General features: G+C 36.8%; 1 protein-coding gene across 7 annotated transcripts in view; it reads left to right on the top strand.

Annotated features, from left to right (window-relative positions):
• Positions 1-6,739, top strand: part of pawr (PRKC, apoptosis, WT1, regulator) — a 59,594-nt gene extending 52,855 nt beyond the window's left edge. For 6 of the 7 annotated variants that reach the window (XM_031898947.1, XM_031898945.1, XM_031898944.1 and 3 more), the window contains exons 5-7: positions 71-218; positions 656-760; positions 3,125-6,739. In XM_031898947.1, the coding sequence (XP_031754807.1) occupies positions 71-218; positions 656-760; positions 3,125-3,211 (340 nt within the window). In that variant the 3' untranslated portion in view covers positions 3,212-6,739. The remainder of the gene's footprint in view (positions 1-70; positions 219-655; positions 761-3,124) is intronic. The other variant, XM_031898948.1, reaches the window with a different exon arrangement.
• The last annotated feature ends 6,870 nt before the right edge of the window (positions 6,740-13,609 follow it).

Here is a 13,609-nt window from a genome sequence, read left to right as displayed (position 1 = left end):
AGACTGTGTATATTTTATTGCACCATATAAAATCATATGATAATCATACCTATATTTTATTATTTCACAGCAGCAATAATGCTTTTGATGATGACGCCTTAAATCGCTATTCTCGAAATGATCGAACAGCCTGTAATCATTTAAACCGAGAGACAAGTTCCTCAGGAAATTCTGGCCAGGACAGTGCTCTGGAAAAAAGAATTGAGGAACTTGAAAGAGTAAGTTCAGTTTTCTTCTATACTGTTTTGTGTGTACATTGTGCAACAAATGAATTTTATTGTTTAACATTAAATATTTGCTTCACTCCCATGTTTCTGGATGCTTCCCCTTTTCATACCGCCTAACCCTTTCACTGTTGAGTTTCCCTACCTCTGGAGTTCCTCCAAAAGACCCCCCCACCCCAGGTCCTTCAGTACTAAAATAATGTTTTATTTCCTGGGCCACTAGCTCAGCATCCGATTTGGCACCTACGTGATTGCACGTATTACCTTCTTGTTTATGTTGGAAAGTTACCTGCCCTCTTAGATGTAGGGCTTCATTTTTGTAATTGTATATATTTATTGAACTGTATGTTCCTCCATCTATTAATGTATTGTAAAATGCCTAACTTAGTGTGATGTAATTAAAGTTATACACATACATTCTCTCTTTGTAGGATCTAGCAATAGAGAGGCAAGAACATTCGAGATTAACAAAGCTAATGCAAGACAAAGAAGAATTAATTCACAAAATGAAGGAAGAAATAGACTTATTGAACAGAGTAAGTTTCGTTTTTTTTTTTTTGTGTGAAATTGTATTTTCAGATGATGCCAAACAAATGGATCTCTTGTGCAGTTCCACAAGTGCTCAAATAATAAATGGAGATACTAACCAACAACTACAGTTCTGCTACTAAGGAATTACTTTAAAGATCAGGCTTGATTGACTGTGATGATCTACTAGTTGAACAACTAATAGACTATCCCTATAATCATATCCTGGATTTAGGAGAAGTTGGATACTCCTCTTCTGTATCTTTATAAAGAATTGTTTTCCTGTTTAAAGCTAAATAATAAGAAAGATTGTTTTACCCTAAAGCTTCCTTCTTTTAATTACTGTTGTCCATCATATTAGATAGTAGAAAATAGTTCTAGAAATAGTTTTAATACCCATTTAATTACATATAATAATAGGGAAACAAAACAGCCCTTTCTTTTAGAAGCTCAAAAGGGTTTCCTGCAGAAATGTGTACTGACTTAAAGATGAAATAGCTTTCTGTTTCATATGTTATCAAAGTTATTTTACAGAATAATCATATGGAAGCAAACTTATAATCTTACCAATGAAGCTTTAAAATCTATTCCTTTATTATTATTATTATTATTATTATTATTATTATTAGTATCATCATAGTTAAAACAAATCCGTTGTTTTATACTCCACAGCAGCATGTCATGCTACTTTTTTTTTTGTTGTTATTTAAGATGGCGAACTTAGTGATCAACAATTCTCTTGTTGCAGAACTCGTGAGTCTAATGTTAGGCAGAGAGCAGTGTGTTGATACAGAAAGACATGAATTATTTTCACATATGATACATAGTTTATATTAAATAGTTGTTGGCATTGGAGTGCATATATATATATATGTATATGTATATATGTATATATGTATATATGTATATATATGTGTGTGTGTGTGTGTACCAACTATGTCTTGTTCTGTTGGGATGACATTGTATAGTAGTTACTTAGGCCAGTGGAACATGAACCATTTTCTCTGCTGGTGTATAGAGGTCAGGCCAATCTATCTGGTTGCTAGGGTACAATTGGCAACATTTAGTGCATTTTACATCATTTTATTTAATCACTGTTCAATTTCTGTGTGTTCTTTACATTTGGCAACTAGCTTAATTTGGTGCCTTTTTAAAAAGAAAGGAGGCTATAAAGTGAATTTGCTGACCAAAATGTTGGATTAATTTAAATATACATATTTTGAAGCCCTGTTTAATATGCATGTATACAGGGAAACTTTGGTTCCGAACCAAAATTTGTTAAAGAGCCCCACACAACAAAGAAACCCCTAATATAGCTACCACTGTAATCTGTTCCTTCAAAAAGTATGAATACATTTTTATATGCTGAAATCCAGCTGCAAAACATTTCTTCTCTTTCTGCATCATTTGAAATCCTGACAGAGGAGGAGGGGCTAAAACAGCCCAACAGTTTACAAAAGCTTGCTGGCATCATGAGTACAAGAGATTGAGGGATTTGGAGGATGCAGGCTATAGCCAACTACTGTTACATTGTATTTGAGACTCAAAGTAGTCAGCCAGATCAGCAGGGGAACAGGGGGCCAGGCTTATGTAACTGTTCCAAACCATATTATTACATTAAAGGAGACATATTGGATAAATGGGAAAAACGCTAATTTTGTAGGCAATTATGAATAATATACGGTGCTGGTTTCACTTTGTGCTAAAATCTGTGCTATTAATCCTCTCTGTAAAAATGGCCCCTTTATTGGAGCTCCCTATAGATCGTATCACTTCTCTGTCCAGTGTGAAATGAAGAGTAGGTGTGTCCTAACGGTCCCTGCCAGAAGCACAGTAGGAGGGGGAGAGCCAATCACAGCCCTGCACTCACACAAGCAAAGACAGGCTTCAATTCCCTATCAGGTCAGCCTAGCTGCTGATTGGTTCCTATCCTACAGTGCAGTGTACGGAGGGCCGCCGGCTCCCCAGCTCATCCAGAGAATTCAGCCAGCAGGAAGTGGAACTGATGGGCGGGGCTAGTGGGGTTTTTGTGAAATTTCTCAATAAATCAGTCACAACTTTTTAAGCACAATCCTTCTATATCTAGAGGAGTATAATTCACTGGTACATTCATAATTTTTATAGGATATGTCTCCTTTAAATATAATGAAAAGGCTGTATATTTTTTAATGTATTTTGCAAAGTTGCTTGAACTTGTGTTTTGGGTATTTGGGTGAAATTCCCCTTTAAACATATTTATTTATTATAAAAAATATTTAATATCCAAAACATAGTAAAACATTTTTTGTGTAAATGTGCATTTGCAGCACATTCATTTTCACCCCTTGTCCATAACTGTTAAATAACTTTTTTTCTATTTGCTGTCTCCAAAGGATTTGGATGATTTAGAAGATGAAAACAAGCAACTAAAGCAGGAAAACAAGACCCTGCTAAAAGTGGTTGGACAACTAACAAGATAGAAGGTTGATTGTAGCTGTGCTGCTCACTACTGATTTTTACCTTTTGAGAAGAGAAAGGGTGGCATAGGGCAATTTGGTTAAGGGATTAGGGAAAACTTGAGCAAGAGCAACCTCTTCAGTGAAGGGGAATTCCAGTTCTTTACAAAGGTTTCATAGAATTGTATGCTGCAAGCTTGCATATTTATTACTGTGGACTTCACCTTTGGGAGGAATAATATTTGCACCAGCTATTTTTAAGGTATGCATTTTTTTTAACCCACAGAAAAATAGATTTTGCTTTTAAGGGAAAAAAATCCCAAACGCAGACCACTATTGACAACCTTGTCACTTATTTGCATCTGTTTCCATTGCAAAGACATTCTTCCATTTTTTTCGATATTTTGACTTGCTCAGTGATATTACGCTCTCCTCCCCTGACATATGCCACAAGCGGAAAAACTAGTCTTTCTAGATTTTTACACATCAGGCAGATTAACTAACAAAAGAAGAAAAGAAGGACCGCCAGACAAAATTGTCACAGCACATGTGAAATCAGTGTCTAGAAATCTCCCTATGGACAAAGGGCAAGGAAGAAAGATTTAAACTGAGTCACTGGAAAGGAATGTGTCTTGTCTGTAGTGGCCTGATCTCTGCATATTTTTAGAAAGACCTAAAGAATATTTTGATGTTCCTTCAGATTCATCCTTTAACATCATGTTTCTATTGATGTATTTCTGTTTATGCTGGTTTTGAAATGTATTCACAGAAAGCCGTTGCACATAGCATTGAAGGAGGTAGGCTTCACAGTGGAATATTTTTCTTTAGTATATATTATATTGCTGATCAATTCTCCGCTTTGGTTTACAGCTAAATTGACATAAGCCTTGTTTATATTTAACCACATAGTCTTGTAAAGGCTTGTTTTTCTCTTCAGGTTTTATTGGACCAAAACAAAGTGCAGGGACCAGAAGGTGTTTACTATAGGGTACATTTAAAAAAAAAAAAAAAAAAATCAGGTTCTCATATGCAGAAATTACTTTCTTAAATTCTACCGATCATATTCTCTGATTAAACAAACAAATGGATTTATTAGGGGTGACTGCTAAACTGAAGTTAGAAAAGTTTCACTGTGGAACAAAGTTTACAATTACTGTCCAGTTTCATTTTATACTCTAAATATATTTGTATGCTAGCTTTATTTGCTGTGCACAAATATAATATTGCCTTTACAAATGTGTTTCTATGTGTGTTTCATCCACTTTAAATATTAACCTCTTTCAAAGAGAATAGAACTGCTGTACAAAATCACATCATTAACACTAGCTGCTTGCTGCACTTCACCTGGCCAAGAACTCCAATGACTTATTTGTATTACATCTTCTGGCTCCCAGAGTATAGTGGATCATGGGGTCCAGCATGGAAATGGTTGGGCCGCATTGTCAAGCAGTTCTCCCATAAAATAATTTCTTTTGCAAACACAGCTTTATGGCAAAGGAAGCCATATATGTATCAAACTTATGTTGATTAAGGCCACATTACCTGAAAGAACCTTTAAATACTCAGCTGTGCAACCTTGAACATTGACAAATTGCCTTGAGGAGCAAGGTAGGCACTTGTAAGGTCCAGTCATCTGTATCTGTCTTATTTTTCAGAAGGGCACATGCCTGCTCAGGCATGAACTAATTAGCTGCTCATGATTCATTAATATTTAGTCAGTTGTAATGAGCCCTGAGAAATTATAGACATAACACCAATTTGCCTATATCAGATCAAGCCATTGTTGTTATTCCAGTCCAGGGATCTGATGCCAAATTTTAGGATATCAAACTTAAAAAGAAAAGTATATTCTGTGTTGGCAAATGAAGCATAAAATCTGCCTTTTGTAGCCAAAAGCATATGGTATTATATGTTTTTTCTGGGCAGACTGAAAAGAGGTGTTTCTTTCTTATGCCTATTTGCAGTAATTTTTTCTTGGCTCTGTCCTAGCCAATGATTGCAGACTTTGCTTTTCCTGTAGTACTGTATTAGCCATTGTCAAAAATAATTAAAAAAAAAACACAAATGCAAAAGTATTGTAGAAATGATACCTATATTAGCTAACAATAGAAATACATTGCAAGCTTTAAGGCCCCTTTGTCAGGCAAAATACAAATGAAGGCTGGAATGGCGCAACATATATACTGTTGGATCAGAGAGAAGTTTTCATGAGCAATGAATTAGGAATGTTGTGCCATTCCAGCTTTCATTTGTATTTTGCCTGACTAAGGGGCCTTAGAGTTCTGAAAGCTTGAAATGTATTTCTACTGTTAGCCAATAAAGCTTTCATTTCTACAATACTTTTGTATTTGTGTTTTTTTATTACTTTTTCACAGTAGACATTCATTCCAACTTTATGGGAGGATTCACATTATTGGCAAGAAATAAAGGTATGGTTATGGAACCAAAGCGCAAGCAGTGGCTTACTTGTACAATATAGAATCTGGCTTACAAACATTAACACTTATGTGGTATCTAGGGAAACGGTAATGTTATAAGACAAAGAAGAAATGAAGAGAGTAAATGTTAGGGGCAGATTTTAGGGAACAAGACTTCCCCCCTAGCTCCATCTCCTGTAGATTGAGATTTTTCTGATATTTAACGATTTTCTTGTTTTTTGTTCCATGCTTGAGTTTTTCTCACCAGAACATCTCAAGAGTTATGAGATTTTTAGTGTTGGCTTAGTAAATCCATTCAGTGTATGCCGTTATGTAAATCTATTCAATGTAAGCACAACTCAAGAAGCCCTTTTTGTAGGTGTCTTCTCTTCTGAGAGCATTGGTGCAAGTAATAAGATCGAAAAAATAAAGTGGATTTCTCACTGGGGAAACCAGTTCAGAAAAACTGACATTGTTGATTGAATTGTGTAAAATCTGCCCATTAGTGTCCTCTTAACATTTTGGTTTGCATGCTTTGAACAAAGTAGATTCTCATCAAATCTATTTATCTATACCATTGGATGAAATTCTTTCTTTACTGGTCTAGGTAGGATAGAGCCTGAAATAATGTGTGATAATGCCTCAACTCTCAAAACTTTAGGCTATTAAGGAAATTCCTACCAGTATTTATGCTCCTTTTATTTTAGTGCAGAATGATCAGACTAGTAGATATACTGTCCTGACACACATAATCACTTAGTAGCCATTAAAGGGCTAAAACACACATAGCTACTCATAGCCAGCTACTTTTCACAGCTACATAATAGACAAATTACTGCTAACTGTTACTATGTGTGTTTTAGCAGAGGCAATTCTCAGTATTGTCTATGGCAGGGAATTTTTTGGCGCAGCATTGTTTAGACAATGTCTATTTGCTTTTAAAAAACAAATACACACAGAAGTTAATACTTCAGTCAATTTTTTTAACAGTGCGTGGCATGTATGCAAATGTCCAGTATTATGTATTAGTGGTAGCTATCATATTTCTAGCCTCAGCTGAACCCTTCTCCATAGATTACAGTAGAAAAGTACAATTTGCTTATGCAAGGTCTTTTAACCCCCCCCCCCCCACACACACAAGACATTCTCTTTTGTTACCTCCCACTTATCTGTATAATTACAAATAATTTGAGCTCCCTGTTTACAATAGGGCCTTGGGCATATGGATCATTGGTTTCTCTGCTCTCAGCTTGCATTTTTTTTGCAAAAATATATTTTCAATTATATATATCTTATATATAATAATAAATATTTCAATATATTTTCCCTATTTACGGAACAAAAATTTGAATTTCACCACTGGTTTCTTGTCATATATTTCACCGGTAGTGATGGGCAAAACTATCCCGTTTCACTTTGCTGATCATGTTGCAAAAATGTAAAATGGGTGTTTCTTGTGGCGACTATTTTTTTAAAAAAAAAAGAAATGTTTGTGGACCCAGGCCAGATGCACCACCCTGCCCAACCCATCTCTGCTCGATAGTGATCTCACAGTAGATGTTACTAGAGCTTTTTTTCTGGGGTGTTTTTAAACAAGAAGAATATTATTGCCAATAATAGTAAAAATGTAAAAGACTAATTTAAAATAAATCTGCCCTAGTGTGTTTGTTTGCACCACAAAACATACTCTCATACCAATAAGATTGCCACTTACAATAGTTGTATTAGATTATAATAGTTTTTTTTATATACATGCCTTCATAATTCCCTTGTTAAAGTAATAAATTAGTGGTTTGCAAGACAAACAGTTGGATTCTGTCTAGCTGAATGGCAGTATGGCATTCATGGGTAGGTTCAGGCCCAAATATGCGGAATGAAGAGGGGGCTGCAGCTGAAGTGGTTGGGCAGAAGGCTAAAATAGGCCAAAACTGCTTAAGCAAATCTGTATGTGTATGGTCTCCTGAATGCTGTAGTTGCACTGTGCTTTTATTGCTGTCACATAAGGGCAAATTTGTCTTAGTTCAGGACATCTCCCTAATCTTGTTCTCGGCAGATAAAACACTGCAGATCTCAATCTCTTTTTTGAGATTTATTTTATCAACTGTATCAGATTTTTCACCATAATTTTCTAAATAACTCAGGAGTTCACATGTGCCGGGAACCATTCTATCAAATAGAAAACACCATTGTTTTATTTATGAAAGAGTCAGTGGACGTCCTCAAGGATTACCTTAATAAATCCATTAAAAAGACATCCATGGGAATTTCATTTAACTTGAGAACACATTTCATTGGGGACCTTCATGTTCGAGAAAATTGTTCTTGTGGTAACTGTTAGAACTGAGGAAAAAATGTGGTACTCAGGGTTTCTTATATATGAGCCCCATATTGACAGGACAAAGGTGAATGCAGCACAAGTTGTGGATTTTGTTATATATTTGTATGTATATATTATTGGAGAGTGACATTGCAGACATCAGTTTTCAAATCACAGTGATCAGATCATTCGCTTTCACATGATAAGTTGAATTATACAAATGCAGTAGGTGTGTAATTACATACAAAGCTAATCACATACATCTTATAGGGGACCTGTCACCCATCAACATAAAAGCATGTAAATACTTTTCAAATTAAACATGAAATCTCAGCTGTCAGTCATATTTTGCATGTCACACCTCTATGCCTAGGCATAGGGGCAGGGCAGGCAATTACTTTCCAATCAGCACTTCCTAGATGCCACTGACCTCATTTCCCCTCCCTCCTAACCATCTAATTGTGTAGCCCGTGCATGAGTATGTGCATCAAGTCCCCCATTCTGGCACATATTGCTTTGATAACTGTACCCACAAAATGGTGCCTGCCCGCTTGCTGTGATTGTGAATTCCAAGACTGAAGGAAACACAATTTAAATAATTTATATAGTGTAATAAAATTATTTTTGGGTCACAGGTCCCCTTTAAGACTTCCTGTTTAGTTTGCATGTTTGCCACCTGGTTAAAACACAGGCCAATGCTGGTGACATTACATAGATAGATTACTGAACTCTTATTATATAATACTTTTGTTATTTAACTGGTTAGTCCTGGTGGTCCTATCCAGGGCATGATGGAGAACGAGGGAGAATCTTATATGAAATCTTTAGTGCTGCTGGCTTTTTAGTAACACTGACAGCGTTAATGGATATTCAGAACCCCATTGGGAATCAGTAGCTGTTATTGACTGACACTTATCAGGCAAATTGGGGTTTCCATTTGAGTTTAGCACTCCAAGCTGACTGATGCCAAACCTTTGAAAGGACAGTTCTGTACTTGCTATTCATGCATACAATTATTGTTAATGCAATTAATTAGAGCTTTGTTTCTGTATAAAGGCAAAACCACTCATTTGCAATACGTATACAACCAGTAGATGCACATATTGTGTTCAGCATATGCACTTTAAATCATGAAATTAGGTTTGTGCATGCTTTTTAATTTAAAATGTATTCCATACCAATAAATTTCATTTGAACAAAAAATTGCTTGTTTACCTGGTCATTATTAAAGGTTTTTTTTAATATCATCCTTTATATAAAAACACGATTCTGGGCGGTGCTTCTGCAGTAAACTGAATTGCATCCTAAAGTGCATAAGGTATTAATAATGCTCCAAGATTACTTTCAGAAAATGTTTTGCCAAGTCCCCCTAGGTGCCAACATCACTGAGCTGCCGTGACTAAACTACCTTCTGATAGGCTGCCTCTTTAATATTGTACTGTAGCAATGCTAAAGCATTGTTTGTAATGTACAACTTTTTTTTGGTAAACCCTAAAGGGGTCTCCACCCAAAAACTTTCTTTTACATAGTAACATAAAATGTAATTCTAAGTAACTGTCCAGCATACATTATTCAAAGATTTTTCAGTTGTTTTAAAGCTTTTGGTAGGTTTATCATTTTGTTTCTTTTCATTATACAAAGAAAAAAGGTTTTTGGGTGGAGAGCTCCATAAGCTCCATACTTGGGAAAGTGCCCAAGTCTTATCCTAGGGGAAGGGTTGTTATTAAATAGGCATTATAAAGGATCCTTTAAAAGGAAATGATCAGCTACCGATTTAAAAACTTATTCAATAAAATGCTCAAAATAAATGGTAATTGTGTGCTGAGGTGCTTGGAGATTTAGAAATGCTTATATTTAATTATACTTAATCCATAATAAGTAATAAAAATGAGCAGCCCTATACACAGGGATACTGTTATGATAAAGCTTAAAACTATAATGTTATTTTTGCCCTGTAGACTGGCAGTATTGTTCTGGGACTTGTTCTTTCCAGACAAACTATTTTTTCAGCATCTCTTCAAACCTCATTGAGCCCTTCTGAGCTGGCTATGCTATGTATTTTAAACAAATCAGCCTTAATTGTCCTATGATCCTTCCGGTGCCTTGTGCAACCACTGGAGATCTTCAGCAGTTTATTGTGATATTTTCTCATGACAACTCTATATGGCCCAGCCATAGAATAGACACTTAAGGTATACAGTATGTTTCTGGAAACTCATTACCCAGAATGCTCCAAAATCCAGCCTAGCATTTTGCCTGTTTAAGCAATCAACTGTTCATTTGTGTCTAATAACATTACTGTACTTTGTACTTGATGAAAACTAAGCATAAACACATGTTAATGGTTTTTATATACCCCACATTATTACCCCCCCAGTCCCAAATACAATGCATAATGGATCCTACACCTATACCGATTATATGCATACATATGCATCTTGCCAGCACAACTTCATTCGCTCTTTGGATTATAAGGAAAAGTTAGTGAGCATGCATACCAACATCATATCCTGGTGGAGGCAACTTTAGCTTTAACCATTTAGTATAGTCCATACATTTGCAGAATGTTTAAAATTTACCACCCTCTAATAGTTCTAGAAGACATTTCTACTGGTTCAGGAGTAAGTTTCCTGACATCTCATTTGACACTTATTGGGTGCTGGCTAAGTAACTGAATTAAAATCTGGGTAGTGAGAACTCGTTGCTTTGGCTGGAGGTCCCCCAGAAGCACCATTAGCTGGGCAGTCAGTGTAGGTCATATGAATGTAACACATGGTCACCTGTAGTGCCAGTTTTAATATTACAGCAGGCACCCATGAACTGCACAGAACTAAATAAAATGATAAATTAAACAATTCCTCTTTACCTCAGTGATCTGAATTGTAATCCAGGTTTAGAATATTAGTTCTATTTTTAAGTCTCTATGTTTGTAAGTACCTTGCATTATAGGGTGAGCTTCTTCTTTGCTCGCCATGACATTTATTTCTCTATCAGGCCATTGTACTAAAAAAAAACATTTTCCCAGATCTAGTAGCCCATAGCAACCAACCAGCAGTTGACCAGTAAATATTGGGGGCAAAAAAAAACATTAAAATGCTAAGTTCTCTATTTGCAGTTAAATACATTATGGGGGAGATTTTTTAAGACTCGAACACTCCGAGCATATTTTCGCCGATTTTTTCACACTTGCGTGACTTTTTCATACGCTTGCGTGACAAATTCAGAAAGATTCTGCTGCTGTTTACACTCGTCCGGTACGAAAATTTCATGACTTTTGAATCGCCAATATGATATTATTGTGACTAATCTGATTTTTTCGTAAGCATTTTTGTGATATTTGCGATCTTCAGAAATTATCGTATCCAATCCGAATTCTTCCCATTCGGGATTCAAACTCTTGTTTTAATGAATCGGCCCCTACATGTACAAATCTGTAAAATTGTGGCTGGCCAGCCTACGCTTAACATAGAAGGAAAGTTACAATCACTGGGGGTGCCAAAATGTTAGGTTATGTAAGATTGCTTACCTGAAACCCCAGGCCCTGGCGCTCCTGTCTGCAGAAATCACACCAGTCTGGGAAACATGAAGGCAAGGTATCCTCTTCCTTCCTTCTCCTGTCGCTGAAATCCCGGGGCCCATGCCTACTGAACACACACAGCCGGAGCAAAGAAAAAAATACTGAAAAGGATCAGTTGGACCCATAAACCCCAGGCCAGTGCAGTTTTCTGCTAATAGGAGCACCAGCCTGGGGTACCAGGTAAGTGATTACAATGACTGGCGGGCGGCTAACATTTTGGCACCCCCCCCCCCCAAGATTCCACCTTTTCTTCTCCTTTAAGGGTGAAGGAAAGGTTCCATATGACACTGCTAATAAATATAAAGCTAGTTTTCCTGAACTGAACTGATCTATTGGTTTTTCTAAATTCTATTGCTTACTAAACAAGATATGAAAGAAAAAAACTTTTTATTTTACTTTTACAGATATATATAGGCAGCTGAGGGCCTGTGCCTAGAGCAGCAGCCATAGGGGGACGGCCCTTGGGTGCCTATATAATCAATAAAGTTTAAAGAATGAAAAAAATTAAAAAAAACCCTCCCCACCGCTGGCAGACCTACCAGCGGCAGAGCTGGGGGGTAAGGAGTCCAGCGCAATTTTCCCCCAAGCATGACATCACTTGTAGTGGAAGTGACATCACACACAGGAAGTAATATGACTATGGTACCTAGGGTGGTACCATACCTAAATACTTCACTGATCTCAGGCATGGTTTCCCTTTCACATTTTGTTCTTCTTTTATTTTTCCACCACTGCCCATCACATACCCCAGTCAGAGGGAGAACAGCTATTGTGCATCCCTAACTGACAGTTTGATAGAAAGAAGTTCACAATGTGTCACATGGCTTTAGTGGGGGTAATGTGACAGCCACCCTGTATATTCTCAAATGCAGTGCATTGCACACTACAGCATCATAGCAACTTGGTAAATTTATAGGATCTGTTATCCAAAATGCTTGGGACCTGGGGTTTTCTGGAGTAGGGATCTTTCTGCAAGTCTGCTAAAAATAATTTAAACAGTAAATAAACTCAATAGGATTGTTTTGCCTCCAATAAGGATTCATTGAATCTTAGTTGGGATCGAGTACAAGGTACTGTTTTATTAATACAGAGAAAGTACAAACCACGTCCTAGAATTTACTTAGTACCCCATTAAAGGGGATATATAACATAAATTTTTACAATGCACTAAACCATGTAAAAAACTGTAAAATAGAAGTAAGTGCTTTTATTTTAATACCTTTGGGTTCAAATATATCCATAACTGCTTGAAAACTGTGCTCTACCCAGACCTTATGCCGCTTCTGGTTTAGACTGGTTTAGTATATGGCTCAGAGCCTGGCCCTCATAGACTTCAATGACACCACCTCACCTACTTAAAGTGAAGTGAATATTCATAGGGTGGGCGGGGCTTAGTGATGTCACAGGCCGTCTGTTCCTGCTCTACTTGCTCCTCTCCCCCCCCCCCCCCGCAGCAGCAGCACAAGCAGAGAGACACAGAAGGAGGGAGGGGTTTTCCCTGCTGCTGCTGTGTCAGCCTGTCAGTCAGTGCTGTGACCACTTCCTGTGGGAGACTGAAGGACACTCCCATGTCTCATTTTGCTCTGGCTTCAGACTTGAGTGATTGTCTCTGCAGCTCTCATATAATGGCAGTTTTAGGAGGTAAAATGCTTTCAAAACATCTTTCTTTCTGCATCATTTCACATTTTGAGGGAGGATGAATATTATAACTGAATATGAACTTTATATAAAATGTCTCCTTTAAGGTTATACACTTGGCCATGTTGTTCATTTGACCTATTTCACATTTTAATGTTCCTTATGTCTATAAATAATAGTTATTATAAAACAACAAATCTCTTATCTTTTCATAAAAAAATCAAAACAACACAGATCTGAGAATCTGAATTTCCTTCTTCCATCACAGCCTGCAGTGATTTCCCTTACAAAGCTTGATCGAGTTACATTATCAAAGCACATGTGTTGGCTCAGCGCGTAGGGCAATCACTCTGTATACACCAGTCGCGACCACATCCAAGCAAAGCCAGACTGTGTTGCATTTTTGGAATATAAAGAATTCCAAGCAGACGTTTCAGAGTGATTTAATTCTCAGATTACTGAATGTGCCCGAC

The sequence above is a fragment of the Xenopus tropicalis genome, chromosome 3, assembly GCF_000004195.4.
Source record: "Xenopus tropicalis strain Nigerian chromosome 3, UCB_Xtro_10.0, whole genome shotgun sequence".
Lineage (NCBI taxonomy): Eukaryota > Metazoa > Chordata > Amphibia > Anura > Pipidae > Xenopus > Xenopus tropicalis.
This window is presented reverse-complemented; position numbering and strand designations above follow the sequence as displayed.